We start from the raw sequence: 22965 nt of genomic DNA, 5'->3' as shown, positions 1-22965 counted from the left end.
GCAGGTTTTGTCGGAGCTGGTCCTGGCCAAAGACTCTTTGTCTAATGCACGGCGTTCTATTGTTGTCTCGCGTCGATATTTGTTCAGTCCAGAGTGGAAAGGCCCGCAATAACCGGTTTAGTCGGCGCATTATCAGCTCGCTTTACATCGCCTCTGAAACGTGACACCCGAGTCTTGACTGCTGCCCCCGCAGGACAAGAAGTGTCCGCCACTCTTTACCCCCGGGGTCCGACCCACGAGCAGGCGGGACTTCCGGATGAATGTTTCATGACTCCTAATGTCGCCTAATGTCCTGTGACCATCCGTGGCCACGCCTTCGACAGTCGCGCCTCTTTGGCAAGGCATCTTCCGCCAGTTGTTGTCCGCTCCAACTTTGCTGAGCGTGTGCTGGAGACGACTCCGCTCCACCCGACACCGCCCAGAACCGCTCAGTCCAGTCGCCTGGCATGAATGTGACTTTTCCTTTAAGGAAAACGGTGTCAGGTAAGATGCAAAACCTATTTTTAGCCTTCTTTTGTTGCCTTTTTAGTGTTGGAGCTGTCCGTGGTGCTGAAATGCTTTTGTTGTTAAAGGAGTATTTTTCATGTTCCATGTGTTATTGTAGCTTGAGAGGGACAATGCACCTTAGAGTTTGCTGCTTTTGTAGCCTTGAAACTTGACTTTTACATCTTTTATACATCTAACTTTTATATTTGTACATGTTTTGCCTGTGGAAAAGAAACAAACATGCGTTGGACTTGAATAATTGTAGAGTGCAGTGAAGTGATTTAGGAACAAAACAGACTCTTATGTAATATCAGTTTGTTTTTTCTACACTTTGATAGAATAAATATATATTACACTATGTGAGATACAAACCCCGTTTCCATATGAGTCGGGGAGATTGTGTTAGATGTAAATACAAACAGAATACAATGATTTGCAAATCCTTTTCAAACCATATTCAGTTGAATGCACTACAAAGACAACATATTTGATGTTCAAACTCATAAACTTTATATATATTTTTTGCAAATATTAAAAAACTTTGAATTTCATGGCTGCAACACGTGCCAAAGTAGTTGGGAAAGGGCATGTTCACCACTGTGTTACATCACTTTTTCTTTTAACAACACTCAATAAACGTTTGGGAACTGCGGAAACTAATTGTTGAAGCTTTGAATGTGGAATTCTTTCCCATTCTTGTTTTATGTAGAGCTTCAGTCCTTCAACAGTCCGGGGTCTCCACTGTCCTATTTTACGCTTCATATTGCGCCACACATTTTCCATGGGAGACAGGTCTGGACTGCAGGCGGGCCAGGAAAGTACCCGCACTCTTTTTTTTACGAAGCCACGCTGTTGTAACACGTGCTGAATGTGGCTTGGCATTGTCTTGCTGAAATAAGCAGGGGCGTCCCTGAAAAAGATTGCGCTTGGATGGCAGTATATGTTGTTCTAAAACCTGTATATACCTTTCAGCATTAATGGTGCCTTCACAGATGTGTAAGTTACCCATGCCTTGGCCACTAATGCACCCCCAAACCATCACAGATGCTGGCTTTTCAACATTCCGTTGATAAGAGTCTGGATGGTTCGCTTCTTCTTTGGTCCGGATGACATGATGTCAAATATTTCCAAAAACAATTTGAAACATGGACTCTTCAGACCACAGAACACTTTTCCACTTTGCATCAGTCCATCTTAGAAGATCTCGGGCCCAGAGAAGCTGGCGGTGTTTCTGGATGTTGTTGATAAATGGGTTTGGCTTTGCATAGTAGAGCTTTAACTTGCACTTACAGATGTAGCGACCACCTGTAGTTACTGACACTGGTTTTATGAAGTGTTCCTGAGCCCTTGTGGCGATATCCTTTAGAGATTGATGTCGGTTGTTGATACAACGCCGTCTGAGGGATGGAAGGTCACGGTCATTCAATGTTGGTTTCCGGCCATGCCGCTTACGTGGAGTGATTTCTCCAGATTCTCTGAACCTTTCGATGATATTATGGAGCGTAGATGTTGAAATCCCTAAATGTCTTGCATTTGCACTTTGAGTAACGTTGTTCTTAAACTGTTTGACTATTTGCTCACGCAGTTGTGGACAAAGGGGTGTACCTCGCCCCATCCTTTCTCGTGAAAGACTGAGCATTTATTGGGAAGCTGTTTTTATACCCAATCATGGCACCCACCTGTTCCCAATTAGCCTGCACACATGTGGGATGTTCCAAATAAGTGTTTGATGAGCATTCCCCAACTTTATCAGTATTTATTGTCACCTTTCCCAACTTCTTTGTCATGTGTTGCTGGCATTAAATTCTAAAGTTAATGAATTTTTGCACACTAAAAAAAAGTTTATGAGTTTGAACATTAAATATGTTGTCTTTGTAGCATATTCAACTGAATATGGGTTGAAAAGGATTTGCAAATCATTGTATTCTGTTTATATTTACATCTAACACAATTTCCCAACTCATATGGAAACGGGGTTTGTATATTGTGCAAGAATAAAAGTTTTTCCACAGATTGCAAAATGGATTTGGATAAGCAAGGAAATCAAACAAAACACTAAAATGATCCACTTTAAGAAACTGCTAATTTATGAGCACTTTAACTAATGTGTATATGTTTATTCGTCTTATATTTATTTATATTTATTACTTATTTATGGTATATTTATTTATTCATTTTTCTGTTACAAACAAAACACAAAGAAATGGGATTAAATAAACTCTTTCTACTCCTTTTCGGATGTAAAACAACTGGAAATATGTGATGCATGACATTGTAATTCTATTTTACGCGTGTTTCAAATAAACTGAAACTAACTAACTGACTAACCAAATAAATAAATTAATAACTGACTAACTAACTGACTGACCAACTAACTAACTTTGCTGAGCGTGTGCTGGAGACGACTCCGCTCCACCCGACACCGCCCAGAACCGCTCAGTCCAGTCGCCTGGCATGAATGTGACTTTTCCTTTAAGGAAAACGGTGTCAGGTAAGATGCAAAACCTATTTTTAGCCTTCTTTTGTTGCCTTTTTAGTGTTGGAGCTGTCCGTGGTGCTGAAATGCTTTTGTTATTAAAGGAGTATTTTTCATGTTCCATGTGTTATTGTAGCTTGAGAGGGACAATGCACCTTAGACTTTGCTGCGTTTGTAGCCTTGAAACTTGATTTTTACATCTTTTATACGTCTAACTTTTACATTTGTACATGTTTTGCCTGTAGAAAAGTGTTGGACTTGAATAATTGTAGAGTGCAGCGAAGTGATTTAGGAACAAAACCAACTCTTATGTAATATCAGTTTTTTTTTAATAGTTTGATAGAATAAACAACAAACATTTATATATATATATATATGTATATTGTGACGGTCTCAAGCCATCGCCTCGCGGGTTCCATGGACCACCAAGGAAGGACATGACTGAGCAGTTTGATTGTGTTTATTTTTCAATAAACACCTCAGTCCAGTTTGCTTTTCCGCTCCTCTTTTCCGCTCGCTCGTCGTCTGTCTTCGGCTCTCCTCCTCTCTCGCTCTGCGTCAGCTGCACTCCTGCTTCTTCCAGTCTCTCCGCCTCCGTCCCTTGCGTTCACAGCTGCCGGCCCTTTTAACAGTGCGAGATGATTCATTAATTATATCCAGGTGCGCGATCCATGCACCTGATCTCGCTTGCGGCGTCGTTCCCGGCACGTACTTATATATATATATATATATATATATATATATATATATATATATATATATATATATATATATATATATATATATATATATTGCACTATGGGAGATATATTGTGTAAGATTAAAGGTTTTTCCACAGATTGGAAAAATGATTTGGATAAGCAAGGAAATCAAACAAAGCACTAAAATGATCCACTTTAAGAAACTGTTCAAACTACAAGTGTTCACAAAGTACAAATATTAAAGAATTATGATAAACAACTTGAAATAAAAAAAAAAAATATCAATAACATTAGATAATGACGGCAATAATATTTTAAGAAACTGTTTAAAGTAAAAGTGTTCACAAAGTACAAAAATTAAGAATTATGATAAACAACTTGAACCGTTTTAAAGAAAACAACATTAGATAATGTCAATTATCTCCAAGGTGAACAATAAATTACTCAGTTATTTATGACAACTTACATTATTATGTCTTATATTTATTTATTTATTTAATATTTTTTTACTTACTTATTATATATTAATGTATTTATTTACTTTTTTGTTACAAACAAAATAACTATGATAAACATCTTGAACCTCTTTAAAGAAAACAACATTAGATAATGTCTTTCATCTCCTCAATGAACAATAAATGACTCAACTATTTATGAGAACGTTAACTAATGTGTATATGTTTATATGTCTTATTTTTATTTATGTATTTACTTAATTATTGTTTATTTATTTATTTACTGTTCTGTTACAAACAAAAATACGAATGATGACAAACATCTTCAAACAAGTTAAAGAAAACAACATTAACTAATGTCATTTATCTCCCAGGTGAACAATAAATGACTCAACTATGTATGAAAACTTTAATTAATATGTGTATGTTGATATGTCTCATATTTATTCATGTATTACTTAATTATGGTATAATTATGTATTTATTTATTTACTGTTTTGTTACAAACAAAGCACAACAAAAGAAGAATTATGATAAACATCTTAAACCTTTTTTTTAAGAAAACAACATTATATAATGTCATTCATCTCTTTAATGAATAAGTTACTCAACTATTCATTTATGAGAATTGTATCTAATGTTTATATGTTTATTTGTCTTATATTTATTTATGTGTTTACTTACTTATGGTATATTTATTTATTTTACTGTTCTGTTACAAACAGAGCACAAAGAAATGGGATTAAACAAACTCGGCTTCTTCCTACTCCCTTTCGGACGTGCCGTTGTGAAACAACCGGAAATATGTCATGCATTACATTGTAATTCTATTTTACACGTGTTCTAAAAAAACTGTAACCAAATAACTAACTGACTGACTGACTAACATAAACATTTAACATTGCTTAGTGCCAGCTTGCAGTCAGTGCTTAAAAAATATAAAAAGCTGTAAAAATGTGTCTGTGGGCCGCTAGGTGGTGCTGTTGTTTAGCCTGTTTGCCAGAGTTGAAGTCAAATGAACTCTTGATTGCAAAGCAGTTGTACCACGTGGTCCCTAATTGCTCATCAACAACAAACATTGCATGATGAACTATGGAGAGGTCCAAATGTTATTAGTACAATACAAGAAATAAGTAGTTTAAGAATACATTTAACCCTTTTTTGAATGCAAATCTCGCTTGGAAAGTACAAAAATGGCAAAATAATAATACAACTATTATTTCCCCAATACCAATACTTTGGTACCAGTACCAAAATGGATATTGATACTTTTTCAACTAAAGGGAACCTGGAAAAAGTGTCAATTTTGGCTTTGTTTTAACAGTAAATCTTACAGTGCAATAAACATATGTTTCTTATTGCACTCATAGAACAATTTTTACAAGCTAAAAATATAACTTAAGGGAATTAAACCCATTGGGCTTTTCTTCTTGCACTCAAAGAACTTTTTTACAATCTTCCATAATTACATATAGTCTGACATAATCAAGGATTAGAATATAATAATATAAAAAAAAGCTTCATTGACATGATATTAAATCAGGGGTGTCCAAACTTTATCCACTGAGAGCCGCACATTGAAAAATAAAAGCAAGCGGGAGCCATTTATTTTAAAAACCAATACATTATATGTATAACAAATATACATTTCGGCCTCCACTCAGGCTTGATCTCAGGGGCCCCAAAGGGTTTTTGGTCAAAAAAATATAAAAAATGTGTCATTATTCAGTATTATTATTTTTATTATTATTCAAGTTTTAAATATCTAGATCAACATTAAGTCTATCTGTCAATATAATAATTTTAAAGATTTAAGTTGTATACTCTTTTTGTCACAAAAAAACAGTTTTTTCTGGAAATATCACAAAATATGCAATATTTTCACCCAATAATTTTTTTACCTGGAATATTTGAGATTATACAATAATTGGAGCATTAAAAAGGTCAATAACTCATAACACTATTGATTTTAATTAATTATTATTTTTTGAGCAATGACACTTAAAAACAAATCACATTAAAATTATTGGGGATCAAAAAGGTCCTACTCATTAAAGTGTTAAAAAATAAATTATAAACATTTTTTTTACTTTTTACTTTTAACACAATAATCTCAAGCTCAACTCCAGATCTATCTGTCAATTATACGTTTTATTGTTGTTTATGTTTTCTGTTTGTTCATTTTAGGCCCTTCTTAAAAAAAAAACATCCCAGTTTTTTTATATGGCAAACACAAAATATGCAAAATTTTCCCCCAAAAATATCTCAAAGTGGAAAATTTAAAGTGACGTAATTAGAGCCTTGAATAGGTCAATAATTCATAATGACATTGATTTTGATTCATTATTATTTTTTAGAGAAAGAAACAGCCTGCATGGCAGCTTTGTGTTATTAGAGTAAACATTGCAACATTTACTTGTTACATTTTGCTCCTTTATATCACTTTTTACGTTTTAAACATTTTTCAATCGTATTTTTAAAATGTGCCGTAGGGCCGTTAAAAAATTACCTGTGGGCCGCACTTTGGACACTTCATGCTTCATGATTTATGCTTGCCACTCCTGGTCGGTGCTTGAAGAAAAATACGAGCATTTAAAGAAGTTGTAATTTACAACTTCTTTACCTAGTTTTTCTTACAACCGGTGTGTCCATTTCTTTACTTTTCAATTCTTCTACTGAACAAGTTACATTTGATTAATTACATTTAGAAAAGTGTGAATGTTGTCTATCTGTGATGAGGTGGCGACTTATCCAGGGTGTACCCCACCATCCGCCCGAATGCAGCTGAGATAGGCACCAGCGACCCCGAGTGGGACAAGCGGTAGAAAAATGGATGGATGGATGGACATTCATGTAACTGGGTTATACTTGTAAAGTGCTTTTGTACCTTCAAGGTACTTTGACACTATTTCCACATTCATCCATTCACACACACTGATGGCGGGAGCTCCCATGCAAGGCCCTAACCACCACCCATCAGGAGCAAGGGTGACGCGTCTTGCTCAAGGGCACAACGGACGTGACTAGAATAGAATAGAATGGACTTTACTGTCATTATATTTGTAAATAAGATGAGGGACTCCAACTTAAGGTGCGGTAGTGGGAACAAATATGGGATGAAAATCAATTACACAAGAATTAATAAAGATAAAACTGATTGAAATGACTATGTTGGTAGAAGGTGGGGATCGAACCAGGAACCCTCAGGTTGCTGGCACAGCCACTCTTCCAACTGCGCCATACCTTCCCCCCTACCTAGGGCAAACCAAACCTAACCCTAACCTAACCCTGACCTAACCTGAACCTAACCTACCGTATTTCCTTGAATTGCCGTTAGGTATATAGTATGCACCTGCCTAGAATTACTGCCGGGTCAAACTCGTTTCGCAAAATATTATTTTTATTAGCGCATGTCTAAAATTTCTGCCAGGTCAAACTCGTTTCGCCAAATAATTAGCATATGTCTAGAATTTCCGCCGGGTCAAACTCGTCACGTCACGAGTGACACTTCACCTGTCGTCGTTTTCAAAATGGAGGAGGCTGATTTCAATCATTTGAAATCGCATAAAGGGAAGAAGATTTTGAGCTATTCAGTAGGATTTAAGGTCCAAGCTATTGAATATGCTAAGAAGAACAGTAAGCAGCTATGTTTTATTAATATACCGTAGCTGCGTGTGTCAAATATGAGTCATTAAATGACTCCTGCCTCCTGGTGGTAGAGGGCGCTAGTGATCCTTCTTGCGACTACTCGGCTGCAGAAGAAGTGACAACAAGCAGCAAGAGTGAGCAGCGATCGTTTATTTTTCCTCTCGCTTGCACTTTTAACATGGAGGATTACATATCTAAAATAAAACCGTTTTCTAAACTGGACTTTCAATAGAAGCAGGAGGTAATAAAGGAAGATCTCCATCGAGACAGAGAGACTTTTAAAACTGAAGAAAGACTTTTATAAACAAGTTATTGATGCTTTTGATCAGAAGGAGCTGCGCATGGACTTCATTTATAAATAAAGGTAAGACCATAATAACGTTTTTTTATTAAATGTGCTTTTCATGATGGGATCCTTACATCACACTCAAATTTATAAGCGCAGGCCTAAATTTACCGCATGCCTTTGGTAAACGCCGGAGTGAGAAGAGGTTTTAAAATAATTAGCGCCCCCGGCGGCAATTCAAGGAAATAAGGTAACCTAACCTAACTCTGACCTGAACTTAAACCCGAACCTAACCCAACACATTCATAAAGAAATCAATGCGAGTGCAATGTAACAGTAATTAACCTAACCCGAACCTGAACCCTAACCCAACGCATTCATAAAAAAGCAATGTGACTGTAATGGAAGAAAAAGTAACTTGACCTAACCCTAACCTATTTCTAACCCTAACCTAGCCCTAACCCTAACCCAACACCTTCATAAAGAAAGCAATGCGACTCTAATGTAACCAAATTTTACCCAACTTAACCCTAACCTGAACCAAACCTAATTTTAACCCAACATATTCATAAAGAAAGCAATGGGACTTTAATATAACAGTAATTAAAACAAGTAACATAATCCATCATTAAACAAATAAATATATATGCACAGCAATTTAAAAATGCATGCTATCCATCCATCCATTTTCTACCGTTTGTCACTTTGGGGGTGACGGAGGGGTGCTGGAGCCTATCCCAGCTGCATTCGGGCGCTGAAAAAGATGAATTTGAATATCAATGAATTTTTTTTTTCCATCCGGCATATTTTAGCGCATACTGCTGAATCAGCACAATTGAGCGCCTTTTCTCTGAAGCGCACATGACAAATGATGCGGATCAGGTTTACACGATGCCCACCTCTGTGAGCACACCCACGCACGCTGCACCCCCCCCCCCCCCACCTCCCTCTCCTCCCCATCCTTCCACCCCCTCCGAGCTGCTGGTCGTGCGAGCTGGAGGTGGGATGCTGCCAGGCGGCTCTCGGCAGTCCGCGCCTCGCCTCCAACATGAGGAGGAAAAAGTCTCTCCTCGGCTGACGTCCTCCCGCTCGACCCCCGCGTCAAACAGGTGTTCCATGACCAAGCTTCCCCGCCCCAGGCGCTAAATGACCCCCCATGGATTCTTCTTCACATCCCCGGACCTTTTCTTCCTGAAGCCGGGCTTCTGATCGCCGTATCCGGACTCTTTTAGCCAGGACTCGGGGCGTTTTTTTTTTTTTTTGTTTGTTTCTTCGGGCTCAGGTCTTCCAGGCCGCCAAAGTGGCCATGGCCGCCGCCATCGCCAGTTCCCTCATCAGGCAGAAGCGGCAGGCGAGGGAGCGGGAAAAGTCCAACGCCTGCCGCTGTGTCAGCAGCCCCAGCAAGAGCAAAGGCAGCTGCGACAAACCCGGCCGGCTCAACGTCTTCTCCCGGGTCAAACTCTTTGGCTCCAAGAAGCGGCGCAGGAGGCGGCCAGGTGTGTTGTGCTCACACTTTTTCACAAAGTTGGTCGATTCAAGGACACACCTTGAACCGGCGAGTCTGAGCGGAGGGACACATTAACGGATGCTTCCTCCGTCAACGTCTGCTCCTTCAAACCGCAAAGGACCGAACTTCATTTCTGTGCAAACTACGCTTGTACTGTATACCGCTACTAGTGTGATATCACAATCGGTACAATACCGCCTCTAAAAAGTACCTGTTTTATTTATTTATTGTATGATATGATTTATTTGATGATATGATATGATTATTTTATTTTATGATATGATGTATTTATTGTATGATATATCTCTACTAGTGTGATATCACAATCGGTACAATACCGCCTCTAAAAAGTACCTGTTTTATTTATTTATTGTATGATATGATTTATTTGATGATATGATTATTTTATTTTATGAAATGATTTATTTATTGTATGCTATATCTCTACTAGTGTAATATAACAATCGGTACAATACCGCCTCTAAAAAGTACCTGTTTTATTTATTTATTTTTTTACGGCGTCGTCACGCGGTGACATTGCTGGTTTTACAGCATGTTCGGCAGTGCACACACACAGAGTACTTACAAGCAGACACGGTGCGTAGACAGAAAAGGGAGAATTTTGGTGTAAAATGTAAAGATAAAGGTCAACTCTCGTGTGCGCCAAACAAGTCTCGGTCAACTTGCCAGTAAGGTTTTACGTAAGGTGAGTTACATTTATATGCAACTTCATTTCCGTGCAAACTACGCTTGTATTATATACCACTACTAGTATGATATCACAATCAGTACAATACCGCCTCTAAAAAGTGCCTGTTTTATTTATACATTTGTCGGGATATTGCTGGTTTTACCAGCAGAGGAGCATGTTCGGCAGTGCAAAAACACAGAGTACTTACAAGTAGACACGGTGTAGACAGAAAAGGGAGAATTTTGGTGTAAAAAGTAAAGATAAAGGTGAACTCTGATGTGCGCCAAACAAGTCTCGGTCAACTTGCCAGCGAGGTTTCACGTAAGTTGATTTACATTTATATGCTCCTTCGAACAACAAAGGACCGAACTTTACTTCCGTGCAAACTACGCTTGTACGGTATACCGCTACTAGGGTGATATCACAATCGGTACAATACCGCCTCTAAAAAGTACCTGTTTTATTTTTTCTATTTTTTTACGGCGTCGTCATGTGATGACATTGGTGGTTTTACAGCATGTTCGGCAGTGCACACACACAGAGTACTTACAAGCAGACACAGTGTGTAGACAGAAAAGGGAGAATTTTGGTGTAAAAAGTAAAGATAAAGGTGAACTCTCGTGTGCGCCAAACAAGTCTCGGTCAACTTGCCAGTAAGGTTTTACGTAAGGTGAGTTACATTTATATGCAACTTCACTTCCGCGCAAACTACGCTTGTATTATATACCACTACTAGTATAATATCACAATCAGTACAATACCGCCTCTAAAAAGTACCTGTTTTATTTATACATTTTTTTGTGGCGTCGGCAAGTCGGGGTATTGCTGGTTTTACCAGCAGAGGAGCATGTTCGGCAGTGCAAAAACACAGAGTACTTACAAGCAGACACGGTGTAGACAGAAAAGGGAGAATTTTGGTGTAAAAAGTAAAGATAAAGGTGAACTCTGGTGTGCACCAAACAAGTCTCGGTCAACTTACCAGTGAGGTTTCACGTAAGTTGAGTTACATTTATATGCTCCTTCGAACAACAAAGGACCAAACTTCACTTCCGTGCAAACTACGCTTGTACGGTATACCGCTACTAGTATAATATCACAATCGGTACAATACCGCCTCTAAAAAGTACCTGTTTTATTTTTCTTTTTTTTTACGGCGTAGTAATGTGATGACATTGGTGGTTTTACAGCATGTTCGGCAGTGCACACACACAGAGTACTTACAAGCAGACACAGTGTGTAGACAGAAAAGGGAGAATTTTGGTGTAAAATATAAAGATGAACTCTGGTGTGCGCCAAACAAGTCTCGGTCAACTTGCCAGCGAGGTTTTCACGTAAGGTGAGTTACATTTATATAAAACTTCACTTCCGCGCGAACTACGCTTGTACGATATACCACTACTAGTATGATATCACAATCGGTACAATACCGCCTCTAAAAAGTACCTGTTTTATTTATACATTTTTTTGTGGCGTCGGCAAGTCGTGATATTGCGGGTTTTACCATCAGAGGAGCATGTTCGGCAGTGCAAAAACACAGAGTACTTACAAGCAGACACGGTGTAGACAGAAAAGGGAGAATTTTGGTGTAAAAAGTAAAGATAAAGGTGAACTCTGGTGTGCGCCAAACAAGTCTCGGTCAACTTGCCAGCGAGGTTTCACGTGAGGTGAGTTACATTTATATGCTCCTTCGAACAACAAAGGACCGAACTTTACTTCCATGCAAACTACGCTTGTATAGTATACCACTACTAGTATGATATCACAATCGGTACAATACCGCCTCTAAAAAGTACCTGTTTTATTTTTCATTTTTTTTACGGCGTCATCATGTGATGACATTGGTGGTTTTACAGCATGTTCGGCAGTGCACACACACAGAGTACTTACAAGCAGACATGGTGTAGACAGAAAAGGGAGAATTTTGGTGTAAAAAGTAAAGATAAAGGTGAACTCTCGTGTGCGCCAAACAAGTCTCGGTCCACTTGCCAGCGAGGTTTTCACGTAAGGTGAGTTACATTTATATGCAACTTCACTTCCGCACAAACTACGCTTGTACGATATACCACTACTAGTATAATATCACAATCGGTACAATACCGCCTCTAAAAAGTACCTGTTTTATTTATACATTTTTTGTGGCGTCGGCAAGTCGTGATATTGCTGGTTTTACCAGCAGAGGAGCATGTTTGGCAGCGCACACACACAGAGTACTTACAAGCAGACACGGTGTGTAGACAGCAAAGGGAGAATTTTGATGTAAAAAGTAAAGATAAAGGAAGAGGTGCTTTAGGACTAGATTTTTTGTTAAAATGAAGCCTTTTTTTGGTGGTCCCCTTTATGTAAAAAAGTACTGAGAAGTATCAAAAATTATCTAAATATATTTCAGTACCGGTTTCTATACCTACATATCGGTATCTGGACAATCCAAGCACAAATTAACAACGGAACTCTGGTGTGCGCCAAACAAGTCTCGGTCAACTTGCCATCGAGGTTTCACGTAAGGTGAATTACATTTATATTGTTCGTTTATTGGAATAAAACACCGTTAAAGCCTCAATGAGTATTTTAGGGAAAATAGCTTGAATATGTTCTGCTTGCAATAACCCTTTGTTATTTTTTCATAATAAATGTGCATTTTTAGTATTTAAATGTGTGAATCAATGAAAAATGCTAGAAGAAAATGCGCCACGGCTCTCATGTTCTCTCAATTTCAGAAACTATGTTCCTTTATTTGAGGACACTTATGGTCCAGTTTTGCACACGTTTTCATGGATTTAATAAATATGTTTTTTAAAAGTTGCAAGTGATAAACGCTCATTTAGTGAAACAAAAATTAATGTAAAACTGCATCAATATACATCGATTAAATATGTATCAATAAAGGATTATTGATGGCGGCCAAAGATTTCCACCTCGAGTCTGAAGTTTATCAATTCTGATCAGTTATACTCATAACCCCCCCCCCCCAAAAAAGATTATATTGAGGGAATATAGTTTAAATATACAAACATGTTCTGCTTGCAATAAACTTTAATTATTTTTTTCCTAATAAATGTGCATCTTTAATATTTAAACGTGTGTATCAATGAAATGTGCAAGAAAAAAATGCGCCACCGCTCTCATGTTCTCTCAATTTCAGAAACTATGTCCGCGTATTTAAACGCTCAGTAAGTGAAACAAAAATGTATGTAAAACTGCATCAATATACATCGATTAAAGATGCATCAATAAATTATTATTAATGGAATCATGAGGCGGTCAAAGATTTTCACCTCAAGTCTAAAGTTTATCAATTCTGATCAGTTATTCTCATCAAAAAAAACAACAACATAATATATTTAGGGAATATAGTTTAAACATGTTTTGCTTGCAATAACCCTTAATTATTTTTTTCATAATAAATGTGCATCTTTAATATTTAAACGTGTGTATCATTGAAACATGCAAGAAAAAAAAAAAACGCGCCACCGCTCTCATGTTCTCTCAATTTCAAAAACTATGTCCGCGTATTTAAATTTCCGATCACTCCATGCGGTCTGGAGTAGAGTTGGGGGAAATAATGGATTTTTAGATGCGTTGCATTTCGAACATGGACAATTCTAGAATTGATTAGTAAAGGTCGATAATCGATTAATTTACTTCAAATAAAATAATGCAGACTGAGTGATCAGACTTTATTTGAGGACACTTATAGTCCAGTTTTGCACACATTTTAATTAAATTAATAAAAGTTTTGAAAAAGTTGCAAGTGATAAACGCTCAGTAAGTGAAACAAAAAAATTATGTAAAACTGCATCAATATACATCGATTAAAGATGCATCAATAAATGATTATTAATGGAATCATGAGGCGGTCAAAGATTTTCACCTCGAGTCTGAAGTTTATCAATTCTGATCAGTTATTCTCATAAAAAAAAACAACAACATAATATAGTTAGGGAATATAGTTTAAACATGTTTTGCTTGCAATAACCCTTAATTATTTTTTTCATAATAAATGTGCAATTTTAATATTTAAACATGTGTATCAATGAAACATGCAAGAAAAAAAAAACGCGCCACCGCTCTCATGTTCTCTCAATTTCAAAAACTATGTCCGCGTATTTAAATTTTTAGTAAACGTCGATAATCAATTTGTTTACTGAAAATAAAACAATGCAGACATTTTTAAAATTTGCAGCGAGAAGACACTTACGGTGCAGTTTTGCACACATGTTTGTTACTATTACAAATGCTCTGTTTTTAAAAGTTGCAAGTGATAAACGCTCTTTTAGTGAAACGAAAATTAATATAAAACTGCATCGATTAAAGAAGCATCAATAACCGATTATTAATGGAATTGTAATCCTAATGGAATGGTGAGGTGGCCAAAGATTCCCCAACACCTCTAATATGAAGTTTAAAAATTCTGATCAGTTTTATAGTTAATCATTTAATTATTTAGCCACCCCAAAAAAAAATATTTATAAATATAAATCAAAGCTTTTCTCCGATCAAATCGATTCTGAACGCTACACAGACCAGTTTTAAAAAGACAGCAAAAAAGGGTGTTTAAAGGACAAATACGTGCCAGACAATGCATCGGGAGTTTTGTTGCTCTTTTAAGAGTGGATTTTAGAAGCTTTTAAGTCTTAAGTGACAAAGTCAAGGCCCCCGGGATGATATTTGATTAGTATTAGACCACAGTCGCCTGCTGCTGTTTTGCGCGCAGTCATACTCCATCAGTGTTGGCGCTAGAAATTTTCAAAGTGGGGTCCCAGGGGCCCCATCAAGGCATAAAAATGGGGTCGCACTTTTTTGTAAGCGTTGTGAAAACGAATGATAAATGTATGCATTATTAACATTACTTAATTCATTTAAAAAAATAACACAAAAGAAAACAAATTTAGGAGCCGGACAAAGTGGCTGGGGAGAGGGAAGTCTGGGCTTCTCTGCTTAGGCTGCTGCCCCCAAGACCCGACCGCGGATAAGCGGAAGAAATGGATGGATGTAAATGTATTCAGTTCTAAATATTAATTCACTTTCTTCTTTCCTTCATGGATCTAAACTTCCCTGCTTTTTCCCCTGTATTTTTATTGTAATATTTATAGTATGTGTTCGTTCTATTTTTGGCCAAAGTAAAAACCCCGTTTCCATATGAGTTGGGAAATTGTGTTAGATGTAAATATAAACAGAATACAAAGATTTGCAAATCTTTTTCAACCCATATTCAGTTGAATATGCAACAAAGACAACATATTTGATGTTCCAACTCATAAACTTAAATTTTTTTGTCGCAAATAATAATTAACTTAGAATTTCATGGCTGCAACACGTGCCAAAGTAGTTGGGAAAGGGCATGTTCACCACTGTGTTACATCACCTTTTCTTTGAACAACACTCAATAAACGTTTGGGAACTGAGGAAACTAATTGTTGAAGCTTTGAAAGTGGAATTATTTACCATTCTTGTTTTATGTAGAGCTTCAGTCCTTCAACAGTCCCGGGGTCTCCGCTGTTAGTGTAGGACGACACAAAGTCGTTTAGCGAGCGTTGAATGTGAGCAAAATTCAGAGGAAAGGTGTGGTTAACCGCGTCCACACAGGAGAGGCCAGCACTTAGCTCTTATCCAACATGAAGCCCAGTCCGGCGGGCTGCGCCTTCTCCTTCTCCTTGTCCACGCCAGCCATGCACTCACAAATAACGTGTTGCTGCTTCACCCGTGACCCAGGTGACAAACACCCGCGGACGTAAAGTGGGAAGTTTGGTGTGCTGACGTGTGACCCCCGCTTGTGCCCCCCCTGCAGAGCCCCAGCTGAAGGGCATCGTGACCAAGCTGTACAGCCGACAGGGGTTCCACCTGCAGCTGCAGGCCGACGGAACCATTGATGGAACCAAGGAGGAGGACAACGGCTACGGTGAGTCTGCCTTGCCTTCCCCGCGATACCTGCCGCAACCAGCGGGGGTGCTGTTGAGCTTGAAGGATAGCGTGATGTAAGCCAGGCGATGATGAATTGGTTAGAATTCTACATATAGTCAAACAACAAAATTGACTAGAAATTTGATTTGACTGTCAAATTATAAATATTTTTTGTGATAAAACCCCCCAAAATATATGTATATATATATTTTTTTTTTTATTTCAATTATTATTATTATTATTATTATTATTGTTATTATTTAATTATTGTATTAATGGGTAAAATAAAAAACAAAAATGTAAAATATAAAAAAATATGTATATATAATTAATTAGAATAGTTTATTTTGCATTTTTTGTTTTTTAATTTACATAGTAATACAATAATTAAAAAGTTAAAATGATTATGAAATTAATAATTAAATTAAATTATTATTATTATTATTATTATTTAATTATGTGTTTATTTAATTACTTAATTATGTAAAAAATGTGAAATATAAAACATATATATATAATGATTAATTAAAATAGTTTGTTTTGGATTTTTTGGTTTTTAATTTACATAGTAATACAATAATTAAAAAATATCAATTATTATATAATTAATGATTAAATTAAATATTATTATTGTTATTTTTTTTTTGTGAATGTTGTCTGTCTATCTGTGTTGGCCCTGCGATGAGGTGGCGACTTGTCCAGGGTGTACCCCGCCTTTCGCCCGGTTGTAGCTGAGATAGGCGCCAGCGCCCCCCGCGACCCCAAAAGGGAATAAGTGGTAGAAAATGGATGGATGGATTTAATAATATTATTCATGGGTAAAATTTAAAAAATGTAAAATGTAATATATATATATATATATATAAATATATATATATATACATATATATAATTAATAATTCAAAAGATTTATTTTGCTTTTTTTGGTTTTTGATTTACATAGTAATAGTTACAAATAATAGTTATTATATAATTAATAATTAGATTAAAATATTTTGTTTTAAATTATTTTGTTTTGTCACAAAAAACATTTTTAAATTTATGTTATTTTAATTATTATTTATATATCCATAATTATTATTTAGGTATTGTATTAATGGGTAAAATAAAAGCAAAACATGCAAAATAAAATGTCTTATTTCAATTATTAATTATATAATTATTATTATTTAATTATTGTATTATTGGGTAAAAGAAAACATAAAAAAACTTGAAAAATTATTTAAAAAAAAAATGTTTAGTGTTGGTCTAAAAAAAATAGTCCTTTTGAAAAAATAATAATAGTTAGGCTTTCAAACAAAATAAATTGTTATTAATATGAGTGATAACCCCCCCCTCCCCAAAAACCCAATGTATTTTCGTCCTTTATTCCAGATAAATAGCTCAAATAAAACACATAACATGTGTTTAAAAAAACAACACTTTTTATTGTTGATTTAAAAAAGAGCCCTTTTTTTTTTTTTTTTTTTTATTCAAGTTTATTGTTCTTCGGTCAATGGTCAACAAAGCAAAAAAAACAGTTGTACATTCATAGATTGAAAATAAAAAGTTGTACATTCATAGATTGAAAATGAAAAATGTTACAGACCGAAAGGGTTTAGGCTGAAGTTAAACACTTATTGCGCCTAACCCTATAAACAAATTCAAGTACAAAATAAACTTCCGAAAGTTATAAAAAGTCCTTTGCACAACATATTATAAATACACATTTTAAACAACATTATAAACAACATCATAAACAACATGAACGTAGTTCAATTTTATACACAGTACAGGCATGTGAAATATCCCTGTGTACATATAAGACCTTTGCACTAATTATATATACAATATACACAAACAATTGTACTTCTATTATTATTTATATCTCATGTTTAATTTTTAATTAACATTAATCGTAGTATTAACTACAATGTTAATTCAAGAGTGATATATTTTTTCAAGACATTGGTCTTAAAGTGTTTTTTAAATGTGTGAATGGAACTGGAACATTTTAAGGAATCATCCAAGCTGTTCCACAGTTGAACTCCTCTAACAGAAACACATCTACTTTTTAAGCTTGTTCTTATTTTTGCTTTCTGAAAGAAAGCTGAACCTCTGAGGTCATAGGGATTCTCTCTGGGTTTAAATCTCACTTGTAAACATCCAGGCAGCATGTGGTTATGAGCTTTAAAAGCCACAATAGTAGTATTGAGGTCAACAAGATCGTGCAGTTTTAATGTTTTTAATTTAATGAACAGAGCATTGGTATGGTCATGATAATTCGCATAAGTTACAATTCTAATCGCTTTCTTTTGAAGTAAAAATATAGAGTTGATGTTTGATTTGTAATTGTTTCCCCAGATTTCAACACAATAGTTAAGATATGGGAGTATGAAAGAATTATATAACATGATAAGAGCCTTTTGATTCACAGAGTTTTTAATTTTATGTAACATAGCAATATTTTTTGCCATCTTTGTCTTAAGTATATTTATGTACAGTTTCCAATTTAATTTATCATCTATATATATTCCCAAAAATTTTATTGAATACACCCTTTCTATCTCCATATCATCAATTCTTATATGACGCTGTATGTTATTTTTCCTATTTCCAAAAATTATATATTTAGTTTTATTTAGGTTGATTGATAGTTTATTGGCATCAAACCATTGCTTTAGTATGTGGAGTTCAATCTCTACAGTCTCTAGGAGTTGGTCAAGGTCTTGCCCAGAACAGTACAGACTTGTATCATCAGCAAAAAGAATACAGTTGAGTTTTTTAAGTATTTTGGAAATATCATTAATATACAGTAAAAACAATTTTGGCCCCAGTACAGAACCTTGGGGTACTCCATGTGTTATGATCTTTTTGTCTGAATCTACATTGTTCATATGCACATACTGCTCTCTCCCACCAAGATAACTTTTCAACCAATCATGAGCAAGACCTCTGACACCATACCTATGCATTTTGTTTAAAAGTAATGTGTGATCAATGGTGTCAAAGGCCTTGCTCAGATCAATAAAAACACCAACAGCAAACTCCTTCTTATCAATTGCAGTGGTTACCTCCTCAACTTTTTTGAAAAAAAAAACCAAAAAAAAAACACCAACACTTTTTTTATTAGGTTTTGCAACAAATACATTATTATAAACATATAAATAATAAAACCAAAAATAAATACAGAATAAATCATTGTATTTTTGTCCTTTTTTCCAGAAAAATGGATGAATAAAAAACTTTAAAATTGTAAAAAAAAAAAAAAATACAAAAAAACACTTTTAAGGTTTATCTCAAAAAGAGCCTTTTTTAAAAAATATTTTTTATTAGGTTTTTCAAAATTATAAATTATTATAAATGTATGAGTAATAAAACAAAAAAAAGAACACATTTTATAAATGGGTAAAATAGAAAAAAAAACCTTTAAAATTGTTTAAAAAAATCCCACACTTTTTAGTGTTGATTTAAAAAAAGAGCCCTTTTTTGAAAAAAAGAAAAACACCCAAACTTTTTTATTAGGCTTTTCAACAAAATAAATTATTATAAACATATAAGTGATAAAACAAAAAATGTTGTATTTACGTCTCTTTTTTCCAGATAAATGGGTAGAATAAAGAAAAATAAAATTGTTAAAAAAAACAGAAAAAAAACATTTTTAGTGTCGATTTCAAAAAGCTTTTTTTTAATAAGGTTTTTAAAAAATATATTATAAATGTAGTGATAAAACAAAAAAGAATACTGAATACATCATTGCATTTTCATCCTTTTTCCAGATAAATAGGTAAAATAAAAAACATAGAAATTGTTTAAACATTTTTTAATTTGTTGATTTAAGAAAACGGTCTTTTGAATTAAAAACAATGATTAGGCTTTTCAACAAAATAAATTATTAATATATGAGTGATAAAAAAGAACACGGATTAAATCAATGAATTTGTGTCCCTTTTTCCATATAAATGGGTAAAATAGAAACCTTAAATAAAAAAACACTTTTTAGTGTTGATATAAAAAAGAGCCTTTTTGAAAAACATTTTAATTAGACTTTTCAACAAAATTAACAATTATTAATATGTGAGTTTTAAAACAAAAACGAATTCAAAATAAATCATTGTATTTTTGTAATTTTTTCCAGATAAATGAGGGAAATAAAAAAACTTCTGAATTGTTAAAAAAAAATCTAAAAACTTTTTAGTGTTGATTTAAAAGAGAGTCTTTTCGAAAAAACAAAACAAAAAAAACAGTATTTTATCAGGCTTTTCAACACAAATAAATTATAAATACATGAGTGATAAAACAAAAACGAATACATAATAAATCATTGTATTTTTGTCTCTTTTTCCAGATAAATGGGTAAAATAAAAACACAAATATATTATAAATGTATTTTAAAAATATTATTTTGTAGTGTGGATTTAAATGAGCCCTTTAAAAAAAAAAAACGTGTTTTATTTGGATTTTTCCTAAACAACCTATATTCTGCATCTAACCTGCTGCGTTTATTGAAGAGCAGCAACTCTCAGGATTGCAAAGCAGCATGCACACGCCCGCATGCACTCGAACTTGCATGAAAAGTGTCCCTGCAAAAATGTCAAAGTGCTGCTTCAATTGGAAGAAGGACGGAGAGCCAAGCTCTTTTGCGCAGCTCCAAAAATAGCGTTGTTAGGTGCTGGCTGCTCTTGTCTCCATGGTGACGGAGAGTACCGTCCTCTTGGAGCTACTGGTGTCTTGTGATGGTGGGAGAGGACCTCCTCACGTTCCTCACATGTACCGCAAGATGTGGTCCTCGTTAAGCTGACCTGGTTCTTTCGCTACAGTCAAGACTCACTTAAGACACAACTCCCACTTTGAAAGAGTTAAAAGCACATTATTGACATGGAAACTCATTTGCAAGTTACGCCATGAGCATGCCAAAGTGACTAAGAACTGTAAATGTGAGTATTCGGCTGGAATGTAAGCCAATCAGAAATCAGAAGAACTCCCGGAAAAGGCCCAATAGTCAAAATGGTAAATTAAGGAAATGTGTTGTAATTTTAAAGCCTTTTTATGTTATGGGTTTATCATCAAATGTCCCACACTTTAATCTAATACATTTAATTTATTCAAAAATGCTTGTATATATATTTTATTTTTTATATTTTTTGGTATTCATTTGTTTCCCAATAATACAAACTTTATCAAAAATATATTTGGGAAAAAGTTACAAAAGTTGTACAAAATGCGAAAAACTGTCCAAAAAACAAAAACATAAAAACATTGGGACTGCAAAATATTCATACTGATCACACAAAGGCTCATGGAAAATCAGTGTTTAGTGTATTTTTATAACAATAAAATATCATAATATTATATTATATGATAATAATAAAACAGTTTAAAAATATATTTCAAGAATATTTGTCAAACATACATTAAAATATTAAAACATGGATTGAAGAACATTTTTTTTTTTTTTTCCTATCTCTCCCAGTATGTAATCTTATAAATGGCATAAATGCGCCAGTGACACAACATTTGAATAATATTAACATTCATATTACATTAATATTCATATTAGTAATAATAGTATTAATATTTACATTCATATTATGAAGATATATGACGTTTCTGAATGAAGGACTTTGATTGGCTCTTTGTTCATACATAAATTATAGAATAGAATAGAATAGAAAGTACTTTATTGATCTGTCCCGTCCATCTCTCGTTCTAACTTATATCTGTCAGTAGAAACGTTATGGAAGGAAAAAAACTACAATATAATACAAACTAGTGTGTTGTTCTAACCCAAGGGTCACCAACCTTTATGAAACCAAGAGCTACTTCTTGGGTACTGATTAATGAGAAGGGCTACCAGTTTGATACACACTTAAATAAATGGCCAGAAATAGCCAATTTGCTCAATTTACCTTTATGAATAATTCTATATATATTAAAAAATGGGTATTTCTGTCCGTCATTCTGTTGTACATTTTTTTTCCTTTTACGGAAGGTTTTTTGTAGAGAATAAATGATGAAAAAACACTTCATTGAACGGTTTAAAAGAGGAGAAAACACGAAAAAAATGAAACTGAAATTTTGAAACATAGTTTATCTTCAATTTCAACTCTTTAAAATTCAAAATTCTACCGAAAAAAATTAAGAGAAAAACCAGCTCATTCGAATCTTTTTTAAAAAATAAAAAAAATAATTTATGGAACATCATTAGTAATTTTTCCTGATTAAGATTAATTTTAGAATTCATGACATGTTTTAAATAGGTTAAAATCCAATCTGCATTTTGTTAGAATATATAACAAATTGGACCAAGCTGTATTTCTAACAAAGACAAATCATTACTTCTTTTTTTCAGAACAAAATGTTTTAAAGAAATTCAAAAGACTTTGAAATAAGATTTAAATTTGATTCTACAGATTTTCTACATTTGCAAAGAATAATCTTTTTGAATTTTAATCATAATAAGTTTGAAGAAATATTTCACAAATATTATTCGTTGAAAAAACAGAAGCTAAAGTGAATAATTAAATTAAAATGTATTTATTATTCTTTACAAAAAAAAAAAATATTTGAACATTGATTTAAATTGTCAGGAAAAAAGAGGAAGGAATTTAAAAGGTAAAAAGGTATATGTGTTTAAAAATCCTAAAATCAATTTTAAGGTTGTATTTTTTCTCTAAAATTGTCTTTCTGAAAGTTAAAAGAAGCAAAGTAAAAAAATAAATGAAATAATTTAAGTGAAGACCAAGTCTTTAAAATATTTTCTTGGATTTTCAAATATTTTTTTTTTATTTTAATCAAAATACGTCGAAAAAACTGAAGCTAAAATGAAGAATTAAAT

General features: G+C 34.3%; 1 protein-coding gene across 5 annotated transcripts in view; it reads left to right on the top strand.

The window, feature by feature from the left end:
- Window positions 1-22965, top strand: part of fgf13a (fibroblast growth factor 13a) — a 263927-nt gene that overhangs the window by 195845 nt on the left and 45117 nt on the right. For 3 of the 5 annotated variants that reach the window (XM_061900045.1, XM_061900048.1, XM_061900044.1), the window contains one exon: window positions 16036-16146. In XM_061900045.1, coding sequence (XP_061756029.1) covers window positions 16036-16146 — 111 coding nt within the window. Of the gene's footprint in view, window positions 1-2863; window positions 2978-9057; window positions 9549-16035; window positions 16147-22965 lie in introns of those variants that run through there. The other 2 variants (XM_061900049.1, XM_061900047.1) reach the window with 2 other exon arrangements.

The sequence above is a fragment of the Nerophis ophidion genome, linkage group LG05 (assembly GCF_033978795.1).
Source record: "Nerophis ophidion isolate RoL-2023_Sa linkage group LG05, RoL_Noph_v1.0, whole genome shotgun sequence".
Lineage (NCBI taxonomy): Eukaryota > Metazoa > Chordata > Actinopteri > Syngnathiformes > Syngnathidae > Nerophis > Nerophis ophidion.
The sequence above is the reverse complement of the archived record's forward strand: the minus strand, read 5'-3'. Positions and strand labels throughout refer to the sequence as shown.